The following is a 25442-nucleotide window of genomic DNA, read 5'->3' as shown; positions in this document are numbered from 1 at the left end:
TTTTTTTAAACTGTTGTAGAATTCTGTTGTAATTATACTATTAAAATCATTTTTATGTAACATACACTCAGGATGCAGAACAGTAACTTATAAGGGCAGAATAAGTTGTCCTTTTAAAATAATAGTAAATAAGAGTTGTGTATATTTCTAATATTTCTGTTGACATACTTTTTATTAAATCTCATTTTATTTTTCTAGGAAGTTTGTGTCAGTTGTGCCCGTTAAAGGATAAAGAGAATATTCAAGGGATTATGGTACCACTCCAAACTCTACTGCAATCTGAAGGTGGTTAGTATTCAGGAAATAATTAATTGATTCAAAACAGTTTTTATGAAGCTGTTAAAATAATGAATGTGCAATATTGGAATAATTAGGTCATAGTTAAAAAGGAAATGCTTTAGATGAAAAAAAGAGCATCTTTTTATCTTAATAAGTAAAGAAAATATTTAGTTATAATTATATGTTAAGACCTAAATTTTCTAAATATCTGAAGTTTGTAATCGATAATTTTTTTCAAAAGGAAAAAAAAATTTTGAGTTTTGTTTTATAGATGCTTTATTTTAGCCATGACATAGTAGCTCATAGAATGGCTCTGAGTTTTTCAAGTAAAAACCTTTATGTCACAACTTCTTTGTTTCTTGACTGATTTAAGATATAGATACAATTTTGAGCTCAGGAGGTCAGATCCTTTTCATTGATGTATTTGACTGTGTCCAAAATTTCATAGATTAACTTACTCTAATCCTGCCTAAAAGAATTTCAGTTTGCTGGTAAGTTGGTAAAGATCCTGATCAGTAATAAAATCAAATCAGGTTTAAACATGTCCCTTGCTTGGTATTGCTAGCACACAAAAATATAAATAATAAAAAGATAAAAAAAGATTTGGTACATTAATGTACTCTCTTCCTGTCTGAAATAATTTCAAATTCTGTGGCTATTTAGGATTTCTTCTTTTTTAAAATTTCAATTCTGTGGTGTCTATAAATGCAAACATATCTAGTGACTGCTTAGAAAATGTATGAGAAAAAATTAAACTGGTAAAACATATTAAATTGTATGAACATATTTTGTATTAAGATTTAAATGTTATAAAAATACAAGATGAAAAAGGAGTCATAAATAATGATAATATCTTTATTTTTAAGCATTAATCAATAAGCCTTGAATCAGTACATTGTTCACTGATATTTTCAACTGAGCTTTATTTATAGTAGCCAAGTTTTTAAGATATTTTTTTCTCTTTTTGTTAGTTTCATGGGATATTCTGGAAGCAGCCTTTACATCATTACTTTATCTGTCATCGTATAATAATAACATTGTGTCCAGTGTTGTAGAGAAGTGGGTTCCACATCACCTAAATGACTTTAGTGTAGAAGTAAAAAAACTTTTAGAAGAATACCAACTTTAGTATCATCATTGAGAATATACTGAAGTTTATTTCATACATAATTACTTGAGAAAAGAGTAATAGGTGTATTTTCTTTCTTTTCCCCAACTTTACAAAACTTTGATAGGAGATGATGTCACATCAAACATTTTAGGTATCTTATTTTAAAAACTAATTTCATTGTTGAAAGGCATTTTTCTTTGTATCATTAGGACATTGAATACAAAAAATAACTTACGAATTTCAGTAATTTAGTTTTTAATAAGTGATATGATTACAGAAAGAAGGAAACATAAAGATCTCAGCATATTAGGAAACAAATCAAATTGTTAAGTAGGTAAAATGTAACATTTCATGACCCTTCATGCTTTTATTACATCACAGTCCCAGTGCTGGCCACTTGCATATTGTACCATCTTGTGATAAACTATACACAATAGTAATTAATCATAATAGATTACTTAAAAAATGAAAAGGTTCCAATCTTTAACCCTTAAATGATGGCCATCATCAGTTGATGCTGCTACTCACAGCATACCCACTGTTTAAGGGTTAATTTGTAACTTTAAATTCAACATTAAATGTATCACGTATAACTGAATAGACATAATTGTGTGAAATTGCCATAGTTTGATTTTTAATACATCTTTTTCCCTATTTTCCTCATTGAACAAATAGTTCTAGATTGTTCCATCACCTTAAGGTATTGGTCAGCATATTAACAGCTATTGTAACACTGTTAGTTGAAAAGAAGTGAAATATAGAATACATAACTGCCTTTGAGGTTTTATGTTGATTATTGGTTTGTTTCCTACTAAAATACATTTTTCTGTGATTTACTTTTCTGTAACCTTTGGTGTATATTATAATATTGAAAACTCAAACCCTTATAACAGTTATCACGAAGGTCAGCTGATCTGACTAACTTCACTGATTTAAAATATTGGCCACACTGTTGTTATTTATCAAATATTTTTTTCCAAAAGCAGTTCTGTATCTAATTTTCTTACATTTTTTAAAAGATTTTCTGTAAGCATAATATAGAGTGAAGAGTTATAGGACCTTTAATTATCTGTTTTATGAATATGACAAAAATTTAAGTTGCATACTTAATTGCTATTTAATGGAAAAAAAAATTAAAAAAGACAATTTACAGACATATTACAGGCTTGAGTAATTCACCTACAGTTTTGAGATCAATATACCAGAATGCCCAATACATTTATAGTGTGTAAATACTAATTTACTTGTAGTTAAGACTAAAATAAGAGAAATGTACCTACAGATTTGAAAGTAGGAGAAAACTTTTTGTTCTGTGTTAAAAACATAAATTTCTTGTTATCCACACTGATATTATTTTGGCTGCTTTAAGCAGTTTTATTTCAAGTTATTTTACAAAACATTTTAAATGCAGCTTTCATGTAATTGTTCTTAATGATTTATTTTATTTGTAGTTATAGGAAAAATAACAAAAATAATATATTGATATAATGTTGAATTTCACATGTGATATCAGATATCTTCCATTATAATACTAGAATTAGAAGCATCACAGAATTTCCTTCCAAATAAACAACTTTTGAACTACTGTTCGAATTACCATGAAAAACATTACATATTCAGTTACATCATAAGTTATTCATATTTTGAGATTGGGTTAATAATGCATGGCATATTTTTTAACATTTTATGTAATGGAACTTTAATTATACAGTACAAAGTCAAGTGGACAGATTGTAAATAAGCAATAAATAAAGAAAATCTGTATGTGTTTTCCTACAGTACTGTTATTTGTTACTCATTTCTTGTATGCATGTCAATATCCAGCTTTTCTTGAATATAAGAAGGAAATAAAATATACAAAAATGGATAGCAGGAAGAAAATTACGTTGTTAGCTTCAAAACAAAATATTGTTAATTCCATTTTTGGACAAGATTGTTATGTTCCCAAAATACAAATGTTTCCTTTACAAATAATGTCATAAATACTTTAAAGATTCAATTTTCACTTCATAATGAAAGTTTGTGATATTGAAACCTTTTCAGGTGCGATTTTATATACATATAAGAGGCTAAATGCACACATTGCACTTTTTATTCTTATTTTGCACTTCTGATATGCATGCTAATTTCATCAAAAAGTGTAACAAAGTGATTAGCCTATAGGTGTATTTCAGCCAATCACATTTTTCTATACAGCTGTATCTTTACTAAGATGCATAGATGTATTTTTAATTAGCCAACCTCAAGCAAATGTCTGGTTTTGTAGAAATACTTTTCATAGTGTATTATTTGTACTATATTGTTTTTTTTATTAATCCCATAAAAATCCATCGTGATGTAACATTGTAGCAGTTGTTAATTGTTGATACTGTTCTTGTATATATTCCATAATTTTTGTTGAATTTTTGAAATATATTGAAGTAATGATTTTAATAAAGGCATATCCATTGTGTAAAAATCATTTTGTTTTCAATTTTATTGTTGTTCTCTTATGTAAAATAACTGCATGTCATATATTTAGACTTAAGTTTATATCTAAATCTTTTTTTTTCTTGATACATTGTATAGTCTACTAGTTTAAATATGATATTTAGCACATAAAAGTTGTGCCCTAAGCTTATAATTTAAAAAAATGTTTACTTATAAATAGAGAATTCAACAAAATTGTATGTATATTTGTTCAGTTTACAAGAATGATCCTTCCCTTCAACTTGTATATAAAATGTGATTACATTATCCTTTTCAGACCTACTAGCTTGTCTTTGACAATCAGAAAGTGCTTTAAAGAAAGCTTGATACGTGTAAAGAGTTACATAACAAATACACATATAAGTTATTGGAAGATTTTTGTATGATCTGTAGAAGCTTTGATCACTTGTATTCTTTTAGTATATGAATTAAAAATATATAGCCAACTTTACATAATATTAGTTTACTGTTTTAGCTGAATTTGATTACATACTAATTTTTTTGCATCATATGTTATTTATCTCCACCTTAACTTAAGAAAGTATTGATATTTACAGGGTCATCAGGTTTTTATATGAAGTGATAAATTGAATGCATAGGTTACTGGTTTCTTTAATAACTAGTCATTAAACATTGTTTAACATATTGCTACATTATTATAAGTGTACGTTTGAGACAAATTTCTCAACAGTTAAATATGTAATCTCATTACATGTAGATAAGGCTTCTGTAATGTTTTTTTCTCATCATTATTGTAAGTTATTTTCTCTCTCTCTGTTATTGTTCATTAGCAACTGTTAATTTTCAACCAATTCATTAAAACATACACTTTGCCATTACCAACCTTTCATGATACATTTTTATTGCTGTTTTTTTTGCCAAACTACAGCCAAATTGAACTTTGGTTATAATAATTTCCAGTTAATTTTTGAAATTGTAAAAATGTTTATTTGATAGAAAGTACTTTTCATACAAAACTACTACAATGAACTCAAGATTCAATTCTTTTAATTTACCTGGAATAAATTGATACAACTTTATCATATTTGCTAAATCAAATGCACTGTACATATATCAAAATCAGCATTAGGTTTAGACATGTATAGGAAAATGAAGGGTATAATCAGTATGGTTATACTGTATTTGAGTAATAAAAACTAATGAATCACTAACACTAAATATTTCCTCTTAAATAATGAAACTTTTACAAACGTTTCAATACAAGTTAAGTTTGTTAGTTGTCCAAAAAATATAAAAATGTTTTCATTTATTACACTTAAGATGATGGAATTTAATTTTTAGAGGTGTGTTTTAAGGCACTTAAAATTTTATATTAATTGTTCTTAAGCAAAAAAAGGAGGAGGAAAAGTTACTAGCTCACAGCTTAAAGAGAAGTGATAAAATTGGTTTCATCTCAAGTTAGTGTTTGACTAACACAAATCCTCAGTTTCTTCTAATTTTCAGTTTAACTAACTATTACAAAGTTATCATAACTGATAGCAGTCTTACAGGTGACAGTAGTCATTCAGTACTTGATTAATTCTTAAATTTCCTGGGAAAGTGTTCCTATAAATGAACAAAAAGCCACCTAGCAGTGAGGCACAGCATACTTATTCCTCTACACATCCAGGACACGTACATTTGAAAGTGAAAAGTTACTTCTTATTATTTTCAAGTATTACAGTTTTAAAACTGAAAAATATTTATTATAAATCATAAAGATAAAAAATCTCATGATTAATTCATTTATGCTATTGAAAAATATTTTTAATGTGTTTTGACAACTGCCCCCAACACAATAATGTTATTCCTCTTGCTTTCTCAGGTACATCATGTGTTAAAGTTTTAGGGTGGTCAGTGTTTTGGTGATATTGATTTCCAATTGGTTTCATTGCATTCCAAAAACTGTTTACGACAAAGTATGTTATCATATATCTTAGAATAAGTGTCCATGGTCCTATAAGGCATGATTCACAAGTCCTCTATAACTAAATTAATTTTATATGCTTTAGGAACAAACCTATCTTAATGAGTATGAAATACCAAGAATGTTCTTTTACAAGCTATGAGGACTTTTTAAGCTGTCATATTGATAATATTCTGAATTATCCAAAGATGACAAACAATATTTATGTTCACATTCAACTGAATATTTTATATTTGGGTGAATATTAGTGAAATACTCTGAAAATTCATTAACATACCTTTGTAAATTGTTTATTTGTAGCTAAGCATAAAACTACACAATGGGCTGTGTGTGCTGTGCCTTCCATGGGCATCAAAATTTAATTTTTAATTTAATCTTTACAGCTATGCCATTGGAGAACAAGTTTTTAAATGAAAAAGTAGTTAAAAAATAAATTTTATAGTAACTTCATTAATAGTGACATTAGCAACTACTATGACTATCTGTAACAATTTAGAACTTGATGCACTTCATAAACCACTAATAAGAGTTATGGTATGTGTAGCAAAAGACACATAACATTAAAAAATATTTTAATGGCCATTGTTTATTCACAGATAGAAATTAGAATATTATAAACTTTATTTTGACAATATTTTTAGTTTTGAGAATAATGTAATATCTAAAAGTAAAAAGTCATCTACAAAGTTATGTATAGGCTCTACCACTAGGTGGCTCTGTACACATCTTCATAAAGTTAAGAATTCATCAAGGAAATTGCTGTTACTTGGGATAACCTTGCAATGGTCAGTTGAGTTAAGGGTGAAGAGTATTAGAGGAGCTGTAAGAGTCTTAAAAAGTGTGAACCTGAAGCCAAAAACTAGCTTCATGAAACTTGGTGATATAACTTGACCCTAACTTGTAAGACAATTCTGTTTTTTTCTTCTTTTGTAATGTATGTTTGCAATAAAGTGTTACTCTAGAAATCCAACCCCCAGTGATTCAGTAGTAAGCTAAAGCTTATAAAGTAAAAACTAAATTTTGATATTTGTTGTGGATAAAGCACAAATAGCCCATTGTATGACTTTGTGCTTAAACACACACAAAAAAATGCTTAAGAACCAATTAAATGAATTTGTTATTGTGATGGGTCATCTCAATATGATTATTTATTTGCTTAAATATTAAACTTAATTATTTGATGCAAAACCAAAAGATCTAAACCTTGTTTCTTAAGTGTGTTGTTTCAGGATCATGCAGTGGTATTATGAATGCCTGAAACCCCTTTATAATCCTGTTTAAATGATGTGTTACTGTCAGTCTTACTATTTTAGAACATAAACTCAGACCTGACAGGTAACCTGAAAAAGAACAGGTTAAAAATGATAGGTTTCTTTCAGTGATGCTTATGTATAACATAATAAGCACAAAGATTTTTAATATTCTGTACAAGTTGTGTGTAAATAAAAGTAAGAACAGCGTGTTAAATTTGTTGTTGTTAATACAGTAAACACATGTGAACAGGTAACTAATTGTATTTCGTTTCATCAGTCACAACATGACTGGATAAGTGTTAGTGCCTAACTTCAGTTAGGGGAAGTATGGGTTAAAAAGAACTAACAAAAGAAATGGGAGTAGAATGTATTTTGCTAAAAAACTATTCAACGTGCAGTGGCATATTCCCCTTCTGCCTCCTTTCTTGGCACCTGTGCAAATAAATATATGCCAGTGTATTAGGGTTTGTAATATTGTACCAGTTATTATTTGTCTCTTATTAACTGTTGAGTTTGAGCAAATTATAGTGTCATTTGGGCTTTAATTCATTTTTAAAAGATTTTCCTGTTTTAAAGGTGATTGAGTATAATTTCATTGCAATTCGATGGAAGCTTTAAGCTTCCATGTGTCGTTTATGTTTTAGTTCATCTAGTCGGTTTCTAAGTCAGTTTATAATACTACATCTTTATCTTAGCATTCATGTTATAAAAGCTCTATTGTAATTAGTTCACTAAAGACTGAAACTTAATTACTGTGTTTAATCACATAGAAATAATAAATATATGTTCTTATGTGAGTAATTAGTAGTTGAGTTTTATTGAGTACTGTTATTTACCAAAAATAAATGGTCTTTTTGGGATAAGTATATTTGTTTAATGTGTATACAAAATACTTTTTGAATAATTAAACAATTTTAAGTGTTCAGATATCTGTAACATATAAGCATGCAACAGATACTACAGGAAAACAAATTTCTAAAAAATGCACAGTGCTACATATTTACAAGATAAAAGTAATAATGTGTTTGCATTTCTTTAATATTTTTTTAAAATTCATATAAGATTACTTGTGAGAATTATGAAATAGAAAGGAAGTGTTTCTGTGGGTATCTTCTATATATATAATTGTTCTTGATATTGCGATTTAGATACTGTAAAATTGTTGCAGTCAATATCAATCATTGACATGAGTAGTAGTAGCCTAGATCTAATAACACTTAGGTGACCACTTTTCATGACAATGATTGAAATGTAGAAACTATGGCTAAGACACAAAATTACATAATTTCAAATATTTTGTGAATACTTTAATATTAATGTACTTGCATATATAGATAGTGCATTTATGACTGTCTGAATTAATTCTTCCTTACAAGCACTTGTAAAATGAAGTTTTAGTGGCCCTAAATATTTTTCTATTCTTTACTAAAAAATTTGGTGACAGACAAGAGCTCTATTTGAATATTCATTTATTTTGCAAATGTAGATATAATGTCCAGATTACTCAGAAATAAATTTTTATATTGTATTATATATTACTAGAATTCTTTTACTATAAGATAAGTAAATGCAGTGTAATTTTTTGTATTCAGTTTTCACTGCAAAAGTTTATTATGTTTTCATAAAGCTAAATGATATGTAAATGATATGGATATGCTGATAATGTGTTAAATTTACACTGTGTATTAATACATGTTAGTACTTTTGTAACTAAAGTACAGTTATGAAGCACAACAAAAGTTTTGCTTGTCTGTTTTCAGTGTTTGATTAATACTCTTTATGTTTTCATTCTATAAATATATAAATGTGATTTATTTTATAAATATCATAATGTATGATGTATAAAATGTGCAGTTACTACCCAATAAAATTACTTGTGTGTGATGTGTTTTTATTAAATACACTATTATATAAAACTGTCACATACAGGTTATATCATGATGTGCCTTTTAAATAACTGTAAAATAATGAAAGTCATAACTTCATAAAGTTCATGGTTGTTAAAAAAACAGTATAAAACTTCAGTTAAAAGATTTTTTAAAAAAGTTAAAGCTTTTAATGTTCTTTGTTGTTCAGTAACTGAATTAAGGTGTATTATTACATATTGGCTTTGAATTTCACACAAAGCTACATCAGGGCTAGCTGTTCCTAATTTAGCAGTGTAAGACTAGAGGAAAGGCAGCTAGTCATCACTACCCACTGCCAACTCTTGGGCTACTCTTTTACCAAAGAATAGTGAGAATGACTGTCACATTATAACATCCCCACAGCTGAAAGGGCCAGCATGTTGGGTGTGACAGGGATTCAAACCTGCAACATTCAGATTCTGAGTTGAGTGCTTTAACCACCTGGCCATACTGGGCCCCTGCTCTTTGTGATCAGTAGCGGATTTAACTATTCTGTGGCTTCACATTTGGACCCCAAACTATTGCTAGCATTACTTTTGACATAATCATTTGGATAATTCATGATGGTGTGAATTAGTAACTAATACTGTATTAGATATATTAATATAATATAAACTCAAATAGATAAAGAATAAATATCTATTCCATATCAAAACTTACCTGAAGTTTTAAACTATAAATTGGTAAATAATATCTTCATGATTTATCATATGCTGTAATTCTTATTTTCCATGTTGAAAAGTGAGAGAGAAGGTAAATGACATTGTGCTCCGTGAATAGTTCATCACTTTTTTACCACAGAAAATTACCTTTCACTCGCAGTATTGCTATGAGAAAGAATTTTAAAAAATCTCATCACTGTTTCTATGGTTAAAAATGCTAAATGCGATACATTGGATATAGAATTATACAAACATTTTCTTCGCAATGTTTTTTGGAAATGTGCTGCATTCTTTTTAAATAACTCAGTGCCTATATCATTCATGTAAAAATTAGATTAAATTTCAAACATTCTTGTTTTCTTTCTTATCCATTGTAAAATCAAAGAATATTTTAAAATGATTAACTTTAATAAATTATTTTGTCAGTTTCAGTAACCAGTCAATTACAAATTACGCTAAAAATGAATTGATATCTTCCTGTTAACAATAGTTCATTATTAGCATTTTTATCAAAGGATACTGTTTTTTTTTCCTCATTTAGCTTGCTTTACTTCTTTGTTTTACTAATGGTACATAAATTACGTGCTTCATTTTTATTTGATTCAAAATATTACTTAATTTAAAGATGAATTCTTTCAACGATTTTGTTGATGTTTCTACCTTCAAAATGTCCAGATCTGGATATTGAAATGATAGATTTATCGCATTTACTCGTGATATTTTCAACCAACATGAAATCATGATTTTTTTTCATGATCATTAAACTTTTAAATAAAAGATGGAGCTTTTATTTTAGCTTTAATTTTGTGGAAGAGTTTATTTAAAAAATTATTTTTAAGAGCGTAAACAACGTCTGCTTTTGTAGACAATCTGGTCCCGCAAACTTTTTTTTTAATATTGTATTATTCCCAAAGCAATCGGTATAATATTACATTTTTCTGCAGAAGCAGGGGAAATACTGATAAATTTGCACAAAATAAAAAGAAATAATGCTGTTTCAGAACTTCATTCTGAGGCATAACTGCCGACTAGACAGACGATAGCGAATATCTAACATGAGATACAAATAAGGCTAATGCTGTTTTTTTTTTAATTCTTTCTTGAAGACCTGGATATATATTTTTAGCCATATCTAAAACATTATCATAGGCTTGTTCTATACACTTCTTATGTTTATATTTTATACTTGAAAGGTATTTAGCAGAACTTACTCTTATTTTTCGGCAGTTTAAAATTTTATAGTATAAATCCAAAACAATATTTCTTTTATTTGTCTTTCTTTTTCAATATAGCTTATTACAAAAATAATTTGATCAATACGGTGTTTAATTAATAATTATGGAAAATATATTGCACTGTTAAGTTTGTTTGGGACCCCTCTGAATCAGTGTTGAACTCAGGGGCATGCAAAAAGTACTGAAGCGCAGTAATTTTCCGCTTTGTCGAATTTTGATTTAAATACATCCCACTCCTCGAAAATGTTTTGATTCAACACTGCTCTGAAATGAGGGCTCTTGGCGCGAGTTTTCTGAACCTAATACTAAATCCATCACTGTTTGGGGCGTATTCAGATAAACTAAACTACTTTAGAGAAGACTCTTCTAACCATTTATAATAATAAAAATGAATTAGTGAAAATTGCAGGTTAAAACTGTGTCTCTAGACCGCTGTTATAGGTATTAAAACGTTTATTAAGATAAAGTAGAGAACAACGTTTCGACCTTATTAGGGTTACCTTTAAGAAGGTCTAAAAAACTCTAAGTGTTGTTCTCTACTTTGTTTTAAAAGTTTTAATATCCATATCAGCCGTCTTGATATACATTTTCACTTCAAGTAGTTTTCCCACTATCACGAAGGTTAAAACTTTATATACAAAATTATTTTCAACATTATGATCTCGGGACGCTTGTATCACTTATTTAATTGGTTATCAATTCCGTTGAAACATCAGTGTGGTCGTAAATTTGAGATATCATTGCATGACACTGCTGTCAGCATCCTTCACAACCTTGATGAAAAGGAACCCACTTTAAATAAAAATGTATCTCAGAACGGCTGGTATAGGTATTAGCACTTTTATTGATAAGCAGAGAACAATAAAAGTGTTAATACCCATACCAGCCGTTCTGAGATACATCCTTCACAACGTAACGTACAGTAGTAATATCATACGCGAGCAGAACAGGTATTATCTACTTTAAAATGGCAAAGAAACCAAGGCACCTAGATGAATATCAACTTAACATATTTCTTGAAAATTCATATACAAGAAATGAATATACTCAAATTAATTAATAAATTTATAATAATGGTATATTTATATATAATAATATAGAAAACAAAGACTATGTTTATATATTACATATTTACACTGGTTTTAAAAAAAAATTGTGTATTATTTTACAATTTTCTTTTTAAAAGTAGTTGCACTGATGGCGGATACTGCTGAGTGGATTCTCCTTCTTTGGCTTCAGTCACCAGTTCTAAATAAGAAACAGCTATGTCTAAAACTTATGGTTCTTACTTGACAATTTAGTTTTTGAGTCGCATATGGTGTGGTTCAGTTTCAAAATGTCTCATAATTGAAAGGTCACACATAAATGATAATACTAATGTATATATATATAAGAAAATCTCTGTGTATGTGTTTTTGTTAAAAGGAAGTATACCTTTTTTAAGCCAATTGTTGTCTCTTTTTTATTTCTTTATTAGGTAGACATTGGACTGAGAAGTCAGAGGACTAAATCTACGAGTATACTCCGCATATCGGTTTCAGATAATGCAGAGATTTTTAGTAACGAAAATATTATCGTGAAAAGAAAAAATAATTTACAGTAATTAACATGCAATTGAAGTTGTGAGTTGCGTTTACCAGGTATCACATTATTGGTTTTTTCGAGAACAGTGTTGCAATTCCCAATGTCAACTTTCAAAAATGTTAAAAGTATACAAACTCTGTAACTCATTTGTAAAGTTAGTCTACATGGAATTAATGTAGGTTTTCAAAAACAAATTATGCAATAAATTACTAGATTTTGTCAAAGGTGATCGAAAATAATAACTAAAACTTGTAACACTACAGTTGTAAGTTTGATATATCATTTTTAAGTGTCACGGCTAATGGCGCTGTTGTGAATATTTGCTGACGATTTCCGGTAAACACAAGGAGCGCTAGTGTTTTAAATTACTTTTGAGAAAGTGTCGCTGGATAGGACGTGTGAAATTGGTTGGAAGAGAAATATATTTGAGTTATAAAGTTTATAATTTATTGTTATGTAATAATGATCAAACGAATAAATGAGGGATTTTCTTTTTCGCGTGAATATTCTGCTGCATATTTTAAATAATTAATAATAGTAATAACACCAAGTGACAGTATTATTACCATTTTTTAATCTTTTAATGCGCACATTGCACAAATTTGTAGTTGATGCTCAATTGTAACATAAAACTTGTAAACGTCGAGACTCGAGGTATGATTTTTACAACAATGCATTTGTACAGGAAGTTGCTTGTACGTGTTTTAAATTGCATGTTTTTATAGTAATATTTGTAAAATAGTTTTTTATATTCATTTTCAATAATTCAAGAAATGTATTGTTTATTAAACTATTAACGACCAACAATAAAGAAATGTAAAATAATCTTGGAAAGGATCGTCAAAATTATGTTTGTGACAATAAATGCCCTGTAGTAATTGTATTTATAACACTGTTATAATACTAAGAGCCTAATACCAAAACTGTTAATAGTACAAAGTTTGATAAATTATTTATTACGACAAAAGTTCTGACCTCTTGTTAAACCGTTAAAGTAGGTATTTTGATTGATACTGTGTTAAGTTCATGATTACCTCTATTAACTGTACATAACTATTCCTATTGAAACAAAATAGGAAGAAATTTGCTAAACTTGATGGAATTGGAAAGAACAAGTTTGGATTCCATTTCTAGTTTCCAACACCATTGACATTGTTACATTAGACATTTTTCAAACAGATTTATAATGGACATTTTGACCATTTCATAAACATATTTAACTTTTAAGACAATAAAATTACTATGGTGTTACTTCTCAAAGAAAGCACTATTCATAAGTTCATACATTTTTGTCTTTGTACTATAGTTAAAATGCTTTAAGTAACTTAGTAATCATCTGCTGTCTTTTCAGTGTGTTGCTGCTATTATCTTTTCTAAAAGGGATCAAAACTACACATTATAATTAAGGCTTTACAAGAGATTTAAAGTTACATAACTTACAAGATGATTATAATAAAACTTTCTGTAAGTATATCAGAGGAAGCTGCTTGTTTTACCAAAATGTAATACTTGGAAGAAAGTTTAGTGCTTTCAATAGTAATTAGGATTTTTAAAATTTTCTACCATGATTGTAACTTTATTGTGCAAGTTCTTTCTAATTTGTTTTGTTAGTTGGATGCAGTTTGAATTGCCTCTCACTGCTTGATGTTAAAACTCGGTTCCACATTTGAACCTACTCATCAAATATCTATGTTCGTTTAAATTAAAAAGTAATTCTATGGTTGAAAAAACATTAAAGTTGATAATATTTGAAGATTTCTTTGCAAAATCATGTTGAATATTATTTATTGAATGTTGACTTTCAAGTTGCTTTACTAATGTTCCTTTACAGTAGTTTTGTCTATATAGCTAACATTTAAACAATGTGATTTGGTCTGTTTTTGTTTGCTTTTTTTCATGGGTAAATAAACTAGTAAAAAGAAGTTGTGAAACACTTAACACAACTTTTCTGAGTAAGGTTCCTGTTACTGAAAAATATTCATAACAACCTTAACTCTTTTAATACACATAATATAGAGATTTTTTGAGTCAAACATAAATGAAGCATTTATTCCTAGGCATTTTGTTTGTTTTACAGGCAGTTAATACATGTTGTGCATGTGTTAATTTGTACATAATAACATTTTGTTTTACCTTTAGAATTTCTAGAATATAATTATTATACTAGGTTATGTAGAAACTTGTTTTGAAGGTTTTCATTTCATATTTAATACTCATTATAGTTATAGAAAAATGTTTCAGTATATTACAATTTACAGACATTTGACTTTTAGCAGAGATTCTTTTATAGATGAGGGCACTCTAATGTTTGTTATGTATTATTTTTTATACAATATTTATATCCAATTCACATTACAAAAGGTTAATTAGTAAGTTAGATTTTTAGGGAAATATTGGAAGAGCTCAGAAGTGAATATAAAATTGATTTGGTGGTAGAAAGTAAATTTTGGTGATAAATGGTGTTTTCCAGCATATCAGATTTGACACATAAGGTTTGTCAGGAGTTCAATTTTGGGTTTTCTCTCTTTTTCTTTTTTTTTTACTGGGAGTGATACGAATGGCTTTTTGAACACTAATGTTTATACATACAGAGTAAATGCATGGGAAACAGTTTTCATTTGCTATAATTGTAAACTTGTGGAATGGTTTGCTTGATGATAAGGTGTGCAGTGTTAAAATTTTCAGTTATGGATGTTATTTGTTAAATTTAATTTAGTTTGGTTTTGGTGTGTTGATTGTTATTGTAGTAGAAGAATGAGTAACAGCAGTGAGCCAAATGGCCTTATGCCATCTATTTTGCATGTTTTTATTTGCTTCCTGTGAGTTCTTTGTTTCTCCTCCATTAAAAATGTTTCAAAAACAATATAGAAATTTAATATTGATTGTGAGTCAAGAACCATTTATTGTATTAATGATACTTTAAGCATAGGTTTGTTACTATTACTGACTTAAAAGTTGAAAAAAAAAAGTCCTTCGTATTAGTGGCACATGTTTTTCATTAAGTGCTAGAGTTAGAAGCTTTAGTGGCAATTAGCATCTTAGATGGCATTACCATTACTGAATTTTGGTTAAATGAAGTTAAGGTATTTTAAAGAGATCATTAGTAGGAGGAGTGATAGTTGTGATTGTTTTTTTTAATGAACTTAAAACTTGTGAAATAAATTTTGTCATTGAGATTGTAAAGTGTGTTTACATTTGAGCTACTTAAAGAGATTGAATATTTTCACTTGATTAAGTGATAATATACTTTTAACAGAGACAGGCTTATTATTTTAGGTAAGTTAAAAAGATTAGTCTTCAAGGCTTTTCACAAGGATGCAGGGGAATGATTTGATTTGTTTAACATTTGAAATATTTTATTGAGGAATATACTGATTTAAACCTTGTTCTAAGCACTAAGAGGGACATGATTAAAAATTGGTATAAGAACATTTTAATATTAATGTTCATAACATAACAGTATTGCCTGTGATTCTTTTATCACAATGAGTTGTTGGGTTAATAAGAGTTGTGCCTGAAATGTTAGAAAGTATACCTTCTAAAAATAAGATGTTTGAAGAAATAAAGGAGGGAATGTTTTACCAAATGTTTGTATTCCAACAAAAAAAAATTTGTTAAAAATGCTAATGTAAGAATAACATGGAATTTACTTCAAAGATGCAGAATATTACAATATATATAGAAATAAGCCAAAAAATTGTTAAAATTAATAAAGAGTGTTAAAGTTCTTTTGCTTAAAATATTAAATGTGACTTGAAGAATTTTTATGCTAATGTTAATTTTAAAACAGGGAACTGAGGATAATATTGGTTCTTTAAAGAGATTTTAAAGGGAACTGTAATGTGGATGATTGAAGAGATTTACAAGCTAATCAGTTTTGTTAAGAATGAGGATAAGTTTTTCCATAAATTCTATATAACCTGAATCAATTTCTGTTTTAAAAAAAAGTGAAACTTTTTCAGAATAAAACTTCTATCATAGATGAAATTTATTTAAAAACCTTGAGGAAGCTGAGAAATAATTAATGAATACATTTAACTATGATTTTTTTAAAGTCCCTTGACACTTGGTGATTCTAAAATAAAAAAAAAAAGATGTTTGGGGAAAATCTGGGAAGAGTAGGCCTAATTAGTTTTCATATGTTAAGGTTTTGGAATGTGTTTGTGTTTTGGTAGGACCTCCACTTTTTATTGATTGGTAGAGCAACCCTCTGTTATTTGAATGTTGACCCAGATGTTTTACAAAATATTAAGGTGGATGGTTATGGGATTGACTGAACTTTTGAAGTTGATATAATATTCATTTTGTGTTAGAAAACAATAAATGATGACAAATATGACTTGTGGATCTATTTTTGGACTTTTGTTTGTTACTTATGTTCATAATCTGAAGTTTTTATTATTATAGTATTTTGAAATTTTATTATGATTAAACTAAAATGCTAGTTGAAATTGATTGTTTAAAATGTTTTATCCAAAATGACTTTGCCAATCTTCACATGTAGGATAGAGTAGAAGGTGAACAATGATTTTTAACTACTAGGTTAAATGCCTTATGATTGCATGCTATTTTATTTTGTAATAAACAGTTTCTGAACATGATTTTGTTATTTTATATGAATGAAGTTTTCTGAATAGAACATGTATACTTTTTCAAACACATTATGGTGTTTTTAAAATATACATTTAGGATTATGTGATCCTGACTTGTAATGGTAGTTAAGGGTTAGTATTGAGAAATTTGAAGTTGTGCATCTGGAATAAGATATTCGGAAATGTCACATTGGCATGAAAGAATTGCTGAAAAAAAGTGATTTGGGTTAGATTTTGATAAAATTCTTAAAATTTTACTGAGTTCTTAGTTTGTTGAAAGAAGGAAATATAGTTTTGTTTTGGGGAGTGTTTCAAAAATCAAAATGTTATTGTAACCTTATACAAGAGTGGTGAGTTATTTTGTAAACCACTTTGTTCAATTTCCCTAAAAAAAGGTTATCAGTGTGTTGGGAAGATAGTAGAGAGGTTATTTTGTTGTAACTTGGTTTGGATCAGTCAGCTTTGATTCTGAAGTACTAAAAGCTTTTCCTTATTAAGTTGCTTTTGTGTTGTTAACAAATGTATGGTTCCAAGTTCTGTGTATCATTGGCACAATGCACAGTATGCTTAAACATACTTATAATTCTCATCTCTTCTCACTTCCATATGTCTTATTGCACATGTATCAGGATATCTTTCATAACCTTTACTTTTCTGTCAGTTTTCAGGTTTTTTTGTTCACAGTTGTGCTAGTAACATCAGTCAATATGAATTATGCTGTCAGCATTAACTACTGCTGTATATGTTCCTTCCAATGTCATATATTTTTTTACCTTGTTTGGAGCCCTTACTCACTTAGTCTATGCCTGGCATGTGGTGAAATCTTATGGTGGCATTGTTGAAACTTACTGATCAACATATTCAGGCTATTATTTTTGAATTGTCTGTGTCTTTGGCAGGTTTCATGTTTATGTGGATGTTTATTTGTAAATGCCCACTTTTCCCCATGAGTATACTGTTAATTATTGAAGGGTTGGTGTTTCAGCTAGTTGTAATTTCAAAGAAGCTTATGCTCATCTAATTTCTTTTGTTTTTCTCAGGTATGCTCTATCTTTTAAATTTTGAATTAATGTCTTGTAGGCCTGAAGATGCTTATGCCATGTAGAATGATTCTTATTGATATTTTGGTCAGTTCTAATGTTTTTTTTAGAAATAAACTATTTATTAACAGAACTCTTGGTAGGGGCTTGTCTCTTCCAGGTGGTGTTGGACACAGTACAAATAATACGAGGTTCAAGCAACTTGCATATGTAGTCTTTATTTGAGTAAAAAGATTAGCACAAATATTTTTTACCTTTCAACCTTCGTTATGTTACATACTTAATGCTTACATGTACATAATTGAGAAATTGTGTGAATATGTCTCACCAAAGATACATTTTTAATTAATTATGGGAGATGTTTTTAGTGGCATTATTTTTTTCTACTTGCCTTGCTACCTTTCAATGATATAGTAACCATCTCCCTTTCCCCCCTTTTTAATTGATCTGAATTTGTCCCCAAGTCCTTAATGGGACTTAGTGGTACATCTTCTATATGGTCTTGTATCTTTGACCCATCATACTTTTTCTGCCCTGCATGTTATTATTCATTTCATTTTGATAATTGTTTTAATTTTGGAGGGGGTTCATTTTGGAGTGTTTGTTAATCTTTGGGACTCTTGGTTTTATTAACCTAATGTTAGATTGATTTTTGAGTGTGGTCTTTAATATCCGTCTTATTTTCTAATCCAGTGTATCACAAGTTCTAGAATGTAAAGTATCAATCTTCTTCAGTAAGAATCTAGTTAAATCACTTCTTACATTTCTTGAGGTTTTTAATCCCATCACTTTGTTGTTCCAACTAAATCTAGCATTTGGAGACCCTTTTGAATTCAATTTTGACTGGAGACAATTTTCAGTTGAAATACATGAATTTACTATGAACACTTCTTAGTTATAGTTATAGGATGATGTTTGTGAATATATAGGATGCTTATCTTTATATCCCTATTTGCTCACCACATTGTCATTTATTATTTTTGCCACTGGGGGTTTCTCAGGCCTCTTTCTTTGACTTAGATTCAACTTCATATCTTTTATGTAAAGTAGTATGATCTTATTGGTTCTTCCTCTGTTCAGCATTGAATTTTATATGGATGTTTGCCTTATTTTAACCTCTTTCGGCTACTGCATGTCTTGCATGTACACACGTAGGTTTAACCACTTAACCAGTAATATATCTTGAGTGGCTCATCCACATCTCATTTGGTTAAAGTACATTACCTAGATGGACAATACATCTCATTAAAGTTACTGTTTGGCAATGTTGTTGGCTACCTAGTAGTTTTATTCATTAAAGGACTTTTTTTACATTCAAGCATAATGATGTATCAAAATACATTTCTACAATTCTATTACATCACATTGTTGTCTTTTCAACTTTGAGATTCTTATTTTAATGTATGATTTTTCTCCAAGCTAGATGGAATTCACAGCAGCTAAATTATTTTCTGTTAAATTGCTATTTACTGATTAGGCCCACACCTGTGTCATATATAGTGACCTGGATGGATACTTCTATTCACCATACATCCATATTAACAATTGTGCAAGTGTTTGTGGTTCAGAAGTCAATTAATAAAAAGTGTCCTGATCTGCATAATTTAATGTTTTATACAGTTTATTATAGTTGGAGCTTTCACAGTTTCTTACATAACCTCTATGTTTGTCCTCATCACAGTAGGTTTAATTTACACTGTCAACTTCTTTAAGAAGGTTCTGTATTTATTTAAATTTGTCCAGCCAAGACTCTTACATGCTGTTTAATCTTGTGTGTTTAGATATGATTCAGTTCTCTGAACTGGTGCTCCAAGAGAGGGTAATGTTCTCTGGAAGTAAAGTTTTTTTATCTAGTAGTTTATGTTTCAGTGAATACTTTTCCACCTATGTGTGCATGTCCAGGATGGGGTTTTAAAAGAGCAAATACAAAAAGGGGTGCAGCATATGTATTTACTCAGGGCAGCATGTTCTTGGGGGAAGGTTAAAACTAATGTCCAAAAATTGGTTCTGGTCCCCAGCTACTCCTTGAAAGAAAGTATGTGAAAAAGTATGTAGCTGGAACTTAACATTGCTGCTATCTGTAGATGATTTATGGGACATCTGTTGGGAGTGGGGGTGGTATAATCAGCATTTTCACTGGATGACAAAACACATTCTGAGTCTGATAAGGAACATTTACATTACTATTTTATTTTGATATTTCCACTGCACTGTCTTTTAGGACATTTTGAGTCTCTTCAGTTCTCACTGAGTATCTGGTGATTTAAATTTTTGACCTTTTCAAATATAGTTGAGGTGGGGCTGAAGTACCACGAGTATGGTCACTCACAATTTTTGATTGGGATGCTTTTTAAGTAACCTTTTACAACAGGAGTGAAACATAGTATTCTCTCAACTATTTTATGGCATTATATCACTGTGCTCCCATTCTTGACTACACAGGTAAACACATTATCATACTAACCAACACTTTTTTTTTAATATATGGACTAAATGGTGTACAGGGGTAAGAAGAACTGTACTTAAGTGTTTTCCTTCAATCTGCTTTGAATCCCTTTCTTTACATATTTCTGGTTTTAGGTTTGTCCTCTAACTCTCCTTGAATACAGTTTTGGTACTATATAGGTTATTACCTTCCTGTCTTGTAACTTAAATTTTGTGTCTAATCTTAACTTCCACTAATTCCCATCTCTACTTCTCAGTTAGTATTTTAATTTTCACTATTTTGGAGATAGGTCTGTTTCCTTTTAATTTTACATTTTTAGGAATCAAAGTCAAAATGTTCAACATGAGAATTAAAATAACTGAAGAAACTTGTCCATTACCAGTCCTCCTTAGAGCCAAAATTATTGTATTGGTTAATAAAGTTGCTGCTTTTAACATTTGTTTATTTGTATTAATAAAGCTTAGAGATAAAACAAATACCTTAAACTTGATTTGTTTGTGAACATTCTAATTATTTGAAAAATTAAAAAGACCTGTATGCTTGATTGATTTATTCAACCAGTTGTCATTCATGATTTTTACAACTAGTTCCCAACACAATTGCATAAATAAGATGTTTTTGGATTATATTTTGACGAGACAATAATCTTCAGTTACTTTTGTAAATTAATTGTGGATTATGGATGTAGCTCATCAAAATAAATTATAATTGGACAATTCATGTGTAAGAGGAAAATGTTCAAGGATCTATAGTGTATTTTAAAGTAAAATTTCTTAGTTACATAAATCTAAGCTAACAGTATAAGAAAATATATCTGAAGAAAGTGTCACTATGCCTTTAACATAATTTCAGGGCCAATATCTTGCCGACCTTCAGTAAAAATGGCTTTACTTATGCTATGAGAAGCATTAGATGTTTTTTGTTTTATCAAGCTATGAGATCCTGCATCACCACATGGACAGTGAAAATTAATTATTGTCAATAACATTACTTTTGCACACTATCAAGGAAATTGTAATGTCAGGCAGTACCTGGTACAACTGTGTCATTATCATCTCATAATATAAAGATGTCACTGGTATTTAATTCTATTTAGAGACAAGTACAGGTGCTTATTCTGTTGGCTTTTAACATACTCCTTGTGTATGAAGTCAGTATGGGCTTAACATGTACAGGACAATTTAGGCTGGCTTTCTGAAAATGTGGAAGGTATTTACTGAAGTTTTCGTATAGCAGGGAAAAGCTATTTCCCCTAAACTCAGTCCTTTCCCACCCCTAATTTTTTTGCAAATTTGAAAATTTTAATTGTAAATAATTATTGGTGCATAAAGGGTAGGTACTCTTAAAACTACACTATTCGAGACATCCTGCAACTTCAACATTAATTTATATACACTGCCTCAGATACCACAGAGTCCCCTTCCCCCAAAAAAATCTCAAAGAAAAATATATTTGCTGCAATAAAAGTTGAATGATTTTTATTTTAATAGGGGACCTAATGTAATTTTAATGGAGAGTAATTCTCATCCATACTATACACATAACATCACTACATACTTCAAACAGTAACCAGTAGTGAGAATAAACTGGCTAACATATGTTTGAGCTGATCTTCATGGAACACATATGAAATCAGTTTCAGGGACATATTTCATACCTGCCTTAAATACGTGTATACAACACACTGGAAAACATTGTTTTATCTGTGCTGTTGATTATACATACATTTTCTTTCACTCACAAACATTATTTCTTTTATATTACTGTATAGTATAAATTACATTCAGATGCATGCAATACATTTTGATAATATGTTTACCCTTATTAAAGTAATTTCTCAAAAGTATCATTAAATGGTTATAAACTCTTAAATTCATATTCATGTAAGGTGTATGCATTAGTATTATAATTTTGTGATACCTGCCTAGGCTGGGTATATTAATTATTAAGTCAGAAAATCTGAGAACAATGATATTTTGATGACTAACCCATTGTGGTTTGAAAACACTTTTAGAATAATTACATGCCTCAGATGTAATGTGAAGGATTTCTTGTGTTTAAAGACAACTAAAATAATATAGAATAAAAAAAATGTAAAGAGAAGAAAATAGTAATTCTAAAAATAAACAGTAATTAAAAATTCCTATTACATAAGCTAGATTAATGGGATGATAGTTCATATTTTGTCATGAGTGGGCAGCAGATGTTACTTTTTCTTTACTGTAGTTTGAGGATTATAATTTGGTAACTTGTAAAACAGATGTTAATTTCTTTTTTGTTATGTTTGCATAAGGAACTAGAGACATATAAACATAGGTTTCCTTTAATAATAAAGTTAATTAGATGAAAAATAGACAGTCTTGCCTTCGTGATTTTGTTTTGAAAAATAAAAAAAATGCCATTTTGAATTCTCTTTCACAATTTATTATGTTTAGAAGGATTTTATTTGATAACTCCAATAAACAGGGTATTGAACATGCTATGTTTGTAAACTTCCTGGTTGAGTTGCACAAGCTCTTTTACAATTATGTCCAAAATGGTACAGTTTTAAAGGTATAAGATATTTTTTCAACCAAACATTATCATCTACAAATCCTTAAATTTACAAAAACTATGAGAAAGAAGTGCTAAGTTTTGTGGAAAAGGAGATCTTTCTCTTTATGATAGAAAAGAAAACCCTTGCATATGAAGAATTTAGTAATGGTTTACTTCTTAGGTTTGCTTAGGCTTAGGAAGTAGGTGTGCTGCAGTTTTAAAATTAGAGTTTGCATTTTTGCCAAGAAGGATGTTGTATAAACTTGCATTTTTTGTTGATAGCTTACATTATGACTTTAGATCATATACTTTAAAGGTAATTTACAATTTTCTATGTGATAAGGTGCATTTTCATATATCAAAGTTCTTGAGGAAATACCTCTCTCTTAGTTTAATCTTATTGTTGGAATCAGTATTTGTCAGATTATAACCTTCTAGAAGATTAGTGCTCTGGTAGGACTAGGTAATTGTGTTAAATTGTGAACTATTAGAAGGATGTGCATTAATTTGGATTTTTTTTTCTAATTGAGTTTATTTTAATGTAATCTTTCAGAGTTCACTTGTAGCATATCGTTGAAGTATATGTTTTTATAAACTGATTCACTCAAAGTATGCATTAATGAAATTATACCCTTATATTTTTACAAGTAAAGGACTTCCTGAGAGGGGGCATTTTACCCCGGGCTCCCATGGTACAAGTTATTGTGTGAAAGAAACTGAAAAATTGAGAGAAGTTGGCTACAAATAATTTTATGGTGCAATCAAAGAATATAATTCCATAAAGTATAAAATAATTTTAAACTACCGTTACCTTTGTTTTTATGAAAATTCACCATGAAAATTTGATTAGCATTCCTGAAAATATTAATTAATTAACTAATGTTCAAAACAATTTCATACAATCTATGCCTGGCCCCTGTTTTAAGTTTTCCTTGTGTCCTCTCTAATATATTAAAGATGTATATTGCACAACTTTTCTAAAAGTTATAAGATTTTGGCATAGCCTTTGCTTTAAACTATTAATAATAAAATAATATAAAAATCTTAAAATTATTCACTTGTAAGAAACTGAATATACTCATACTGGTATAATTTTCATTTAATAAATAGATTCTAAGACCATGGAAATAATTTTACAGTGGTTGAAAATATATATATTAGAAACCTTTGGATTCTTTAAAACTGTCTTTTTCTTGATAAACTTTGAATTAACACTTAACATTTCTGTTTATATTTTATGCCTGTACATTGAAATTATTGGGTTTTTACTGTTTTATTAACATATCTTTCTGTGTTGTGCAATGAATTTTTTTTTTTTGTTAGACAGGCTTTTTTAAATTATTTTATAAAATTAAGGCCAAACACAGTCCACTTAATGATAACAAAGTAGGTTACTTCTTCCTTAATGTTGGCTACAGGCTACTGTCCTTTGTACGCAGTTGGATATCTTAGTTCATGATAATGTTTTTACTTTCAAATTCAACAGGTTTACTCACTAATTGTACTATGATTAAAGGTATGATCTGAATGTCATGCATTCTCTAGCAAGCATTTAAATTATATTTTAAATTATATATTTTACAGCAGTATGTGTAATCATCTCAACATTTTCTTTTACATGTATTTCTGAGCATTATTTCCATTGTATTGTTGCACAGTATAAACTACATCAAAAGCATGCAAGTGTTGTGATTTGTAGATCCATAAGGGTTAAAAAGCCATCTAGTGCTGTTGATGAAGATGGAAACAACCTTCAAATATATTGGAGCTTCGTTTTTAACATTTTCTAGATTTCTGCAACTCCATAATTGGATACATAATATTAGTTAAAATATACTTTTTTATTTTTATATTTTGCTTTACAAGCATTTTGCAACTCACTTTAGTAACTGTTATACAGAATGGGTATAACTGTAATTATGAGATGTTAAGGAGCCTTTTTGGTCCATCAGAGATGTCTTGATTTTCACTCTCCCTCCATCAACAAACAGAAAATGATCACTAAATCCCTAATAGCAGTTCTTAAACATCTATAAAGCTGTAGTGTCTACCACTAGGTAGTATTTGTTCCACAGATTTAATACTTGTAAAACATTTAAATGTGTATAAAAAATGAAGTGAAAATCTACTAGCCAGGACAGAGGATATTTCTGGTGGTATTAGCCATAAATCCTGATGCAATTTAGATCAGTAGCTGGAAGGTCTAAATAATAATAGCATTTAGTGATTTGTAAAAAAATGTTGAGTTTGGCGTATTCTTCAATTAATGAAGACTTACTGTTGATATTTTACCTTACACAGTCGTTGAAAATTGTGTTAGTCCTTTATAAGGTAATTATAATCCAAGTGTTATTACTAAAACAGTTGGTCTTTTAGTAGTAATAATAAGATGGAGTGATAAG

The 25442-nt window shown here is 29.0% G+C and overlaps 2 protein-coding genes across 4 annotated transcripts in view; both read left to right on the top strand.

The window, feature by feature from the left end:
- Window positions 1-3168, top strand: part of LOC143232294 (uncharacterized) — a 45795-nt gene extending 42627 nt beyond the window's left edge. Inside the window, exons 4-5 of one of the 2 annotated variants that reach the window (XM_076467522.1) lie at window positions 199-285; window positions 1251-3168. In XM_076467522.1, coding sequence (XP_076323637.1) covers window positions 199-285; window positions 1251-1408 — 245 coding nt within the window. In that variant the 3' untranslated portion in view covers window positions 1409-3168. Of the gene's footprint in view, window positions 1-198; window positions 289-1250 lie in introns of both variants that reach the window. The other variant, XM_076467521.1, reaches the window with a different exon arrangement.
- A 9626-nt stretch (window positions 3169-12794) lies between these two features.
- LOC143232290 (transcription factor Dp-2-like) overlaps window positions 12795-25442 on the top strand; it is a 71068-nt gene continuing 58420 nt past the window's right edge. Inside the window, exon 1 of one of the 2 annotated variants that reach the window (XM_076467516.1) lies at window positions 12795-13081. In XM_076467516.1, the coding sequence (XP_076323631.1) occupies window positions 13039-13081 (43 nt within the window). In that variant the 5' untranslated portion in view covers window positions 12795-13038. Of the gene's footprint in view, window positions 13123-25442 lie in introns of both variants that reach the window. The other variant, XM_076467517.1, reaches the window with a different exon arrangement.

This window comes from Tachypleus tridentatus, chromosome 11 (assembly GCF_004210375.1).
Source record: "Tachypleus tridentatus isolate NWPU-2018 chromosome 11, ASM421037v1, whole genome shotgun sequence".
NCBI lineage: Eukaryota > Metazoa > Arthropoda > Merostomata > Xiphosura > Limulidae > Tachypleus > Tachypleus tridentatus.
This window is presented reverse-complemented; position numbering and strand designations above follow the sequence as displayed.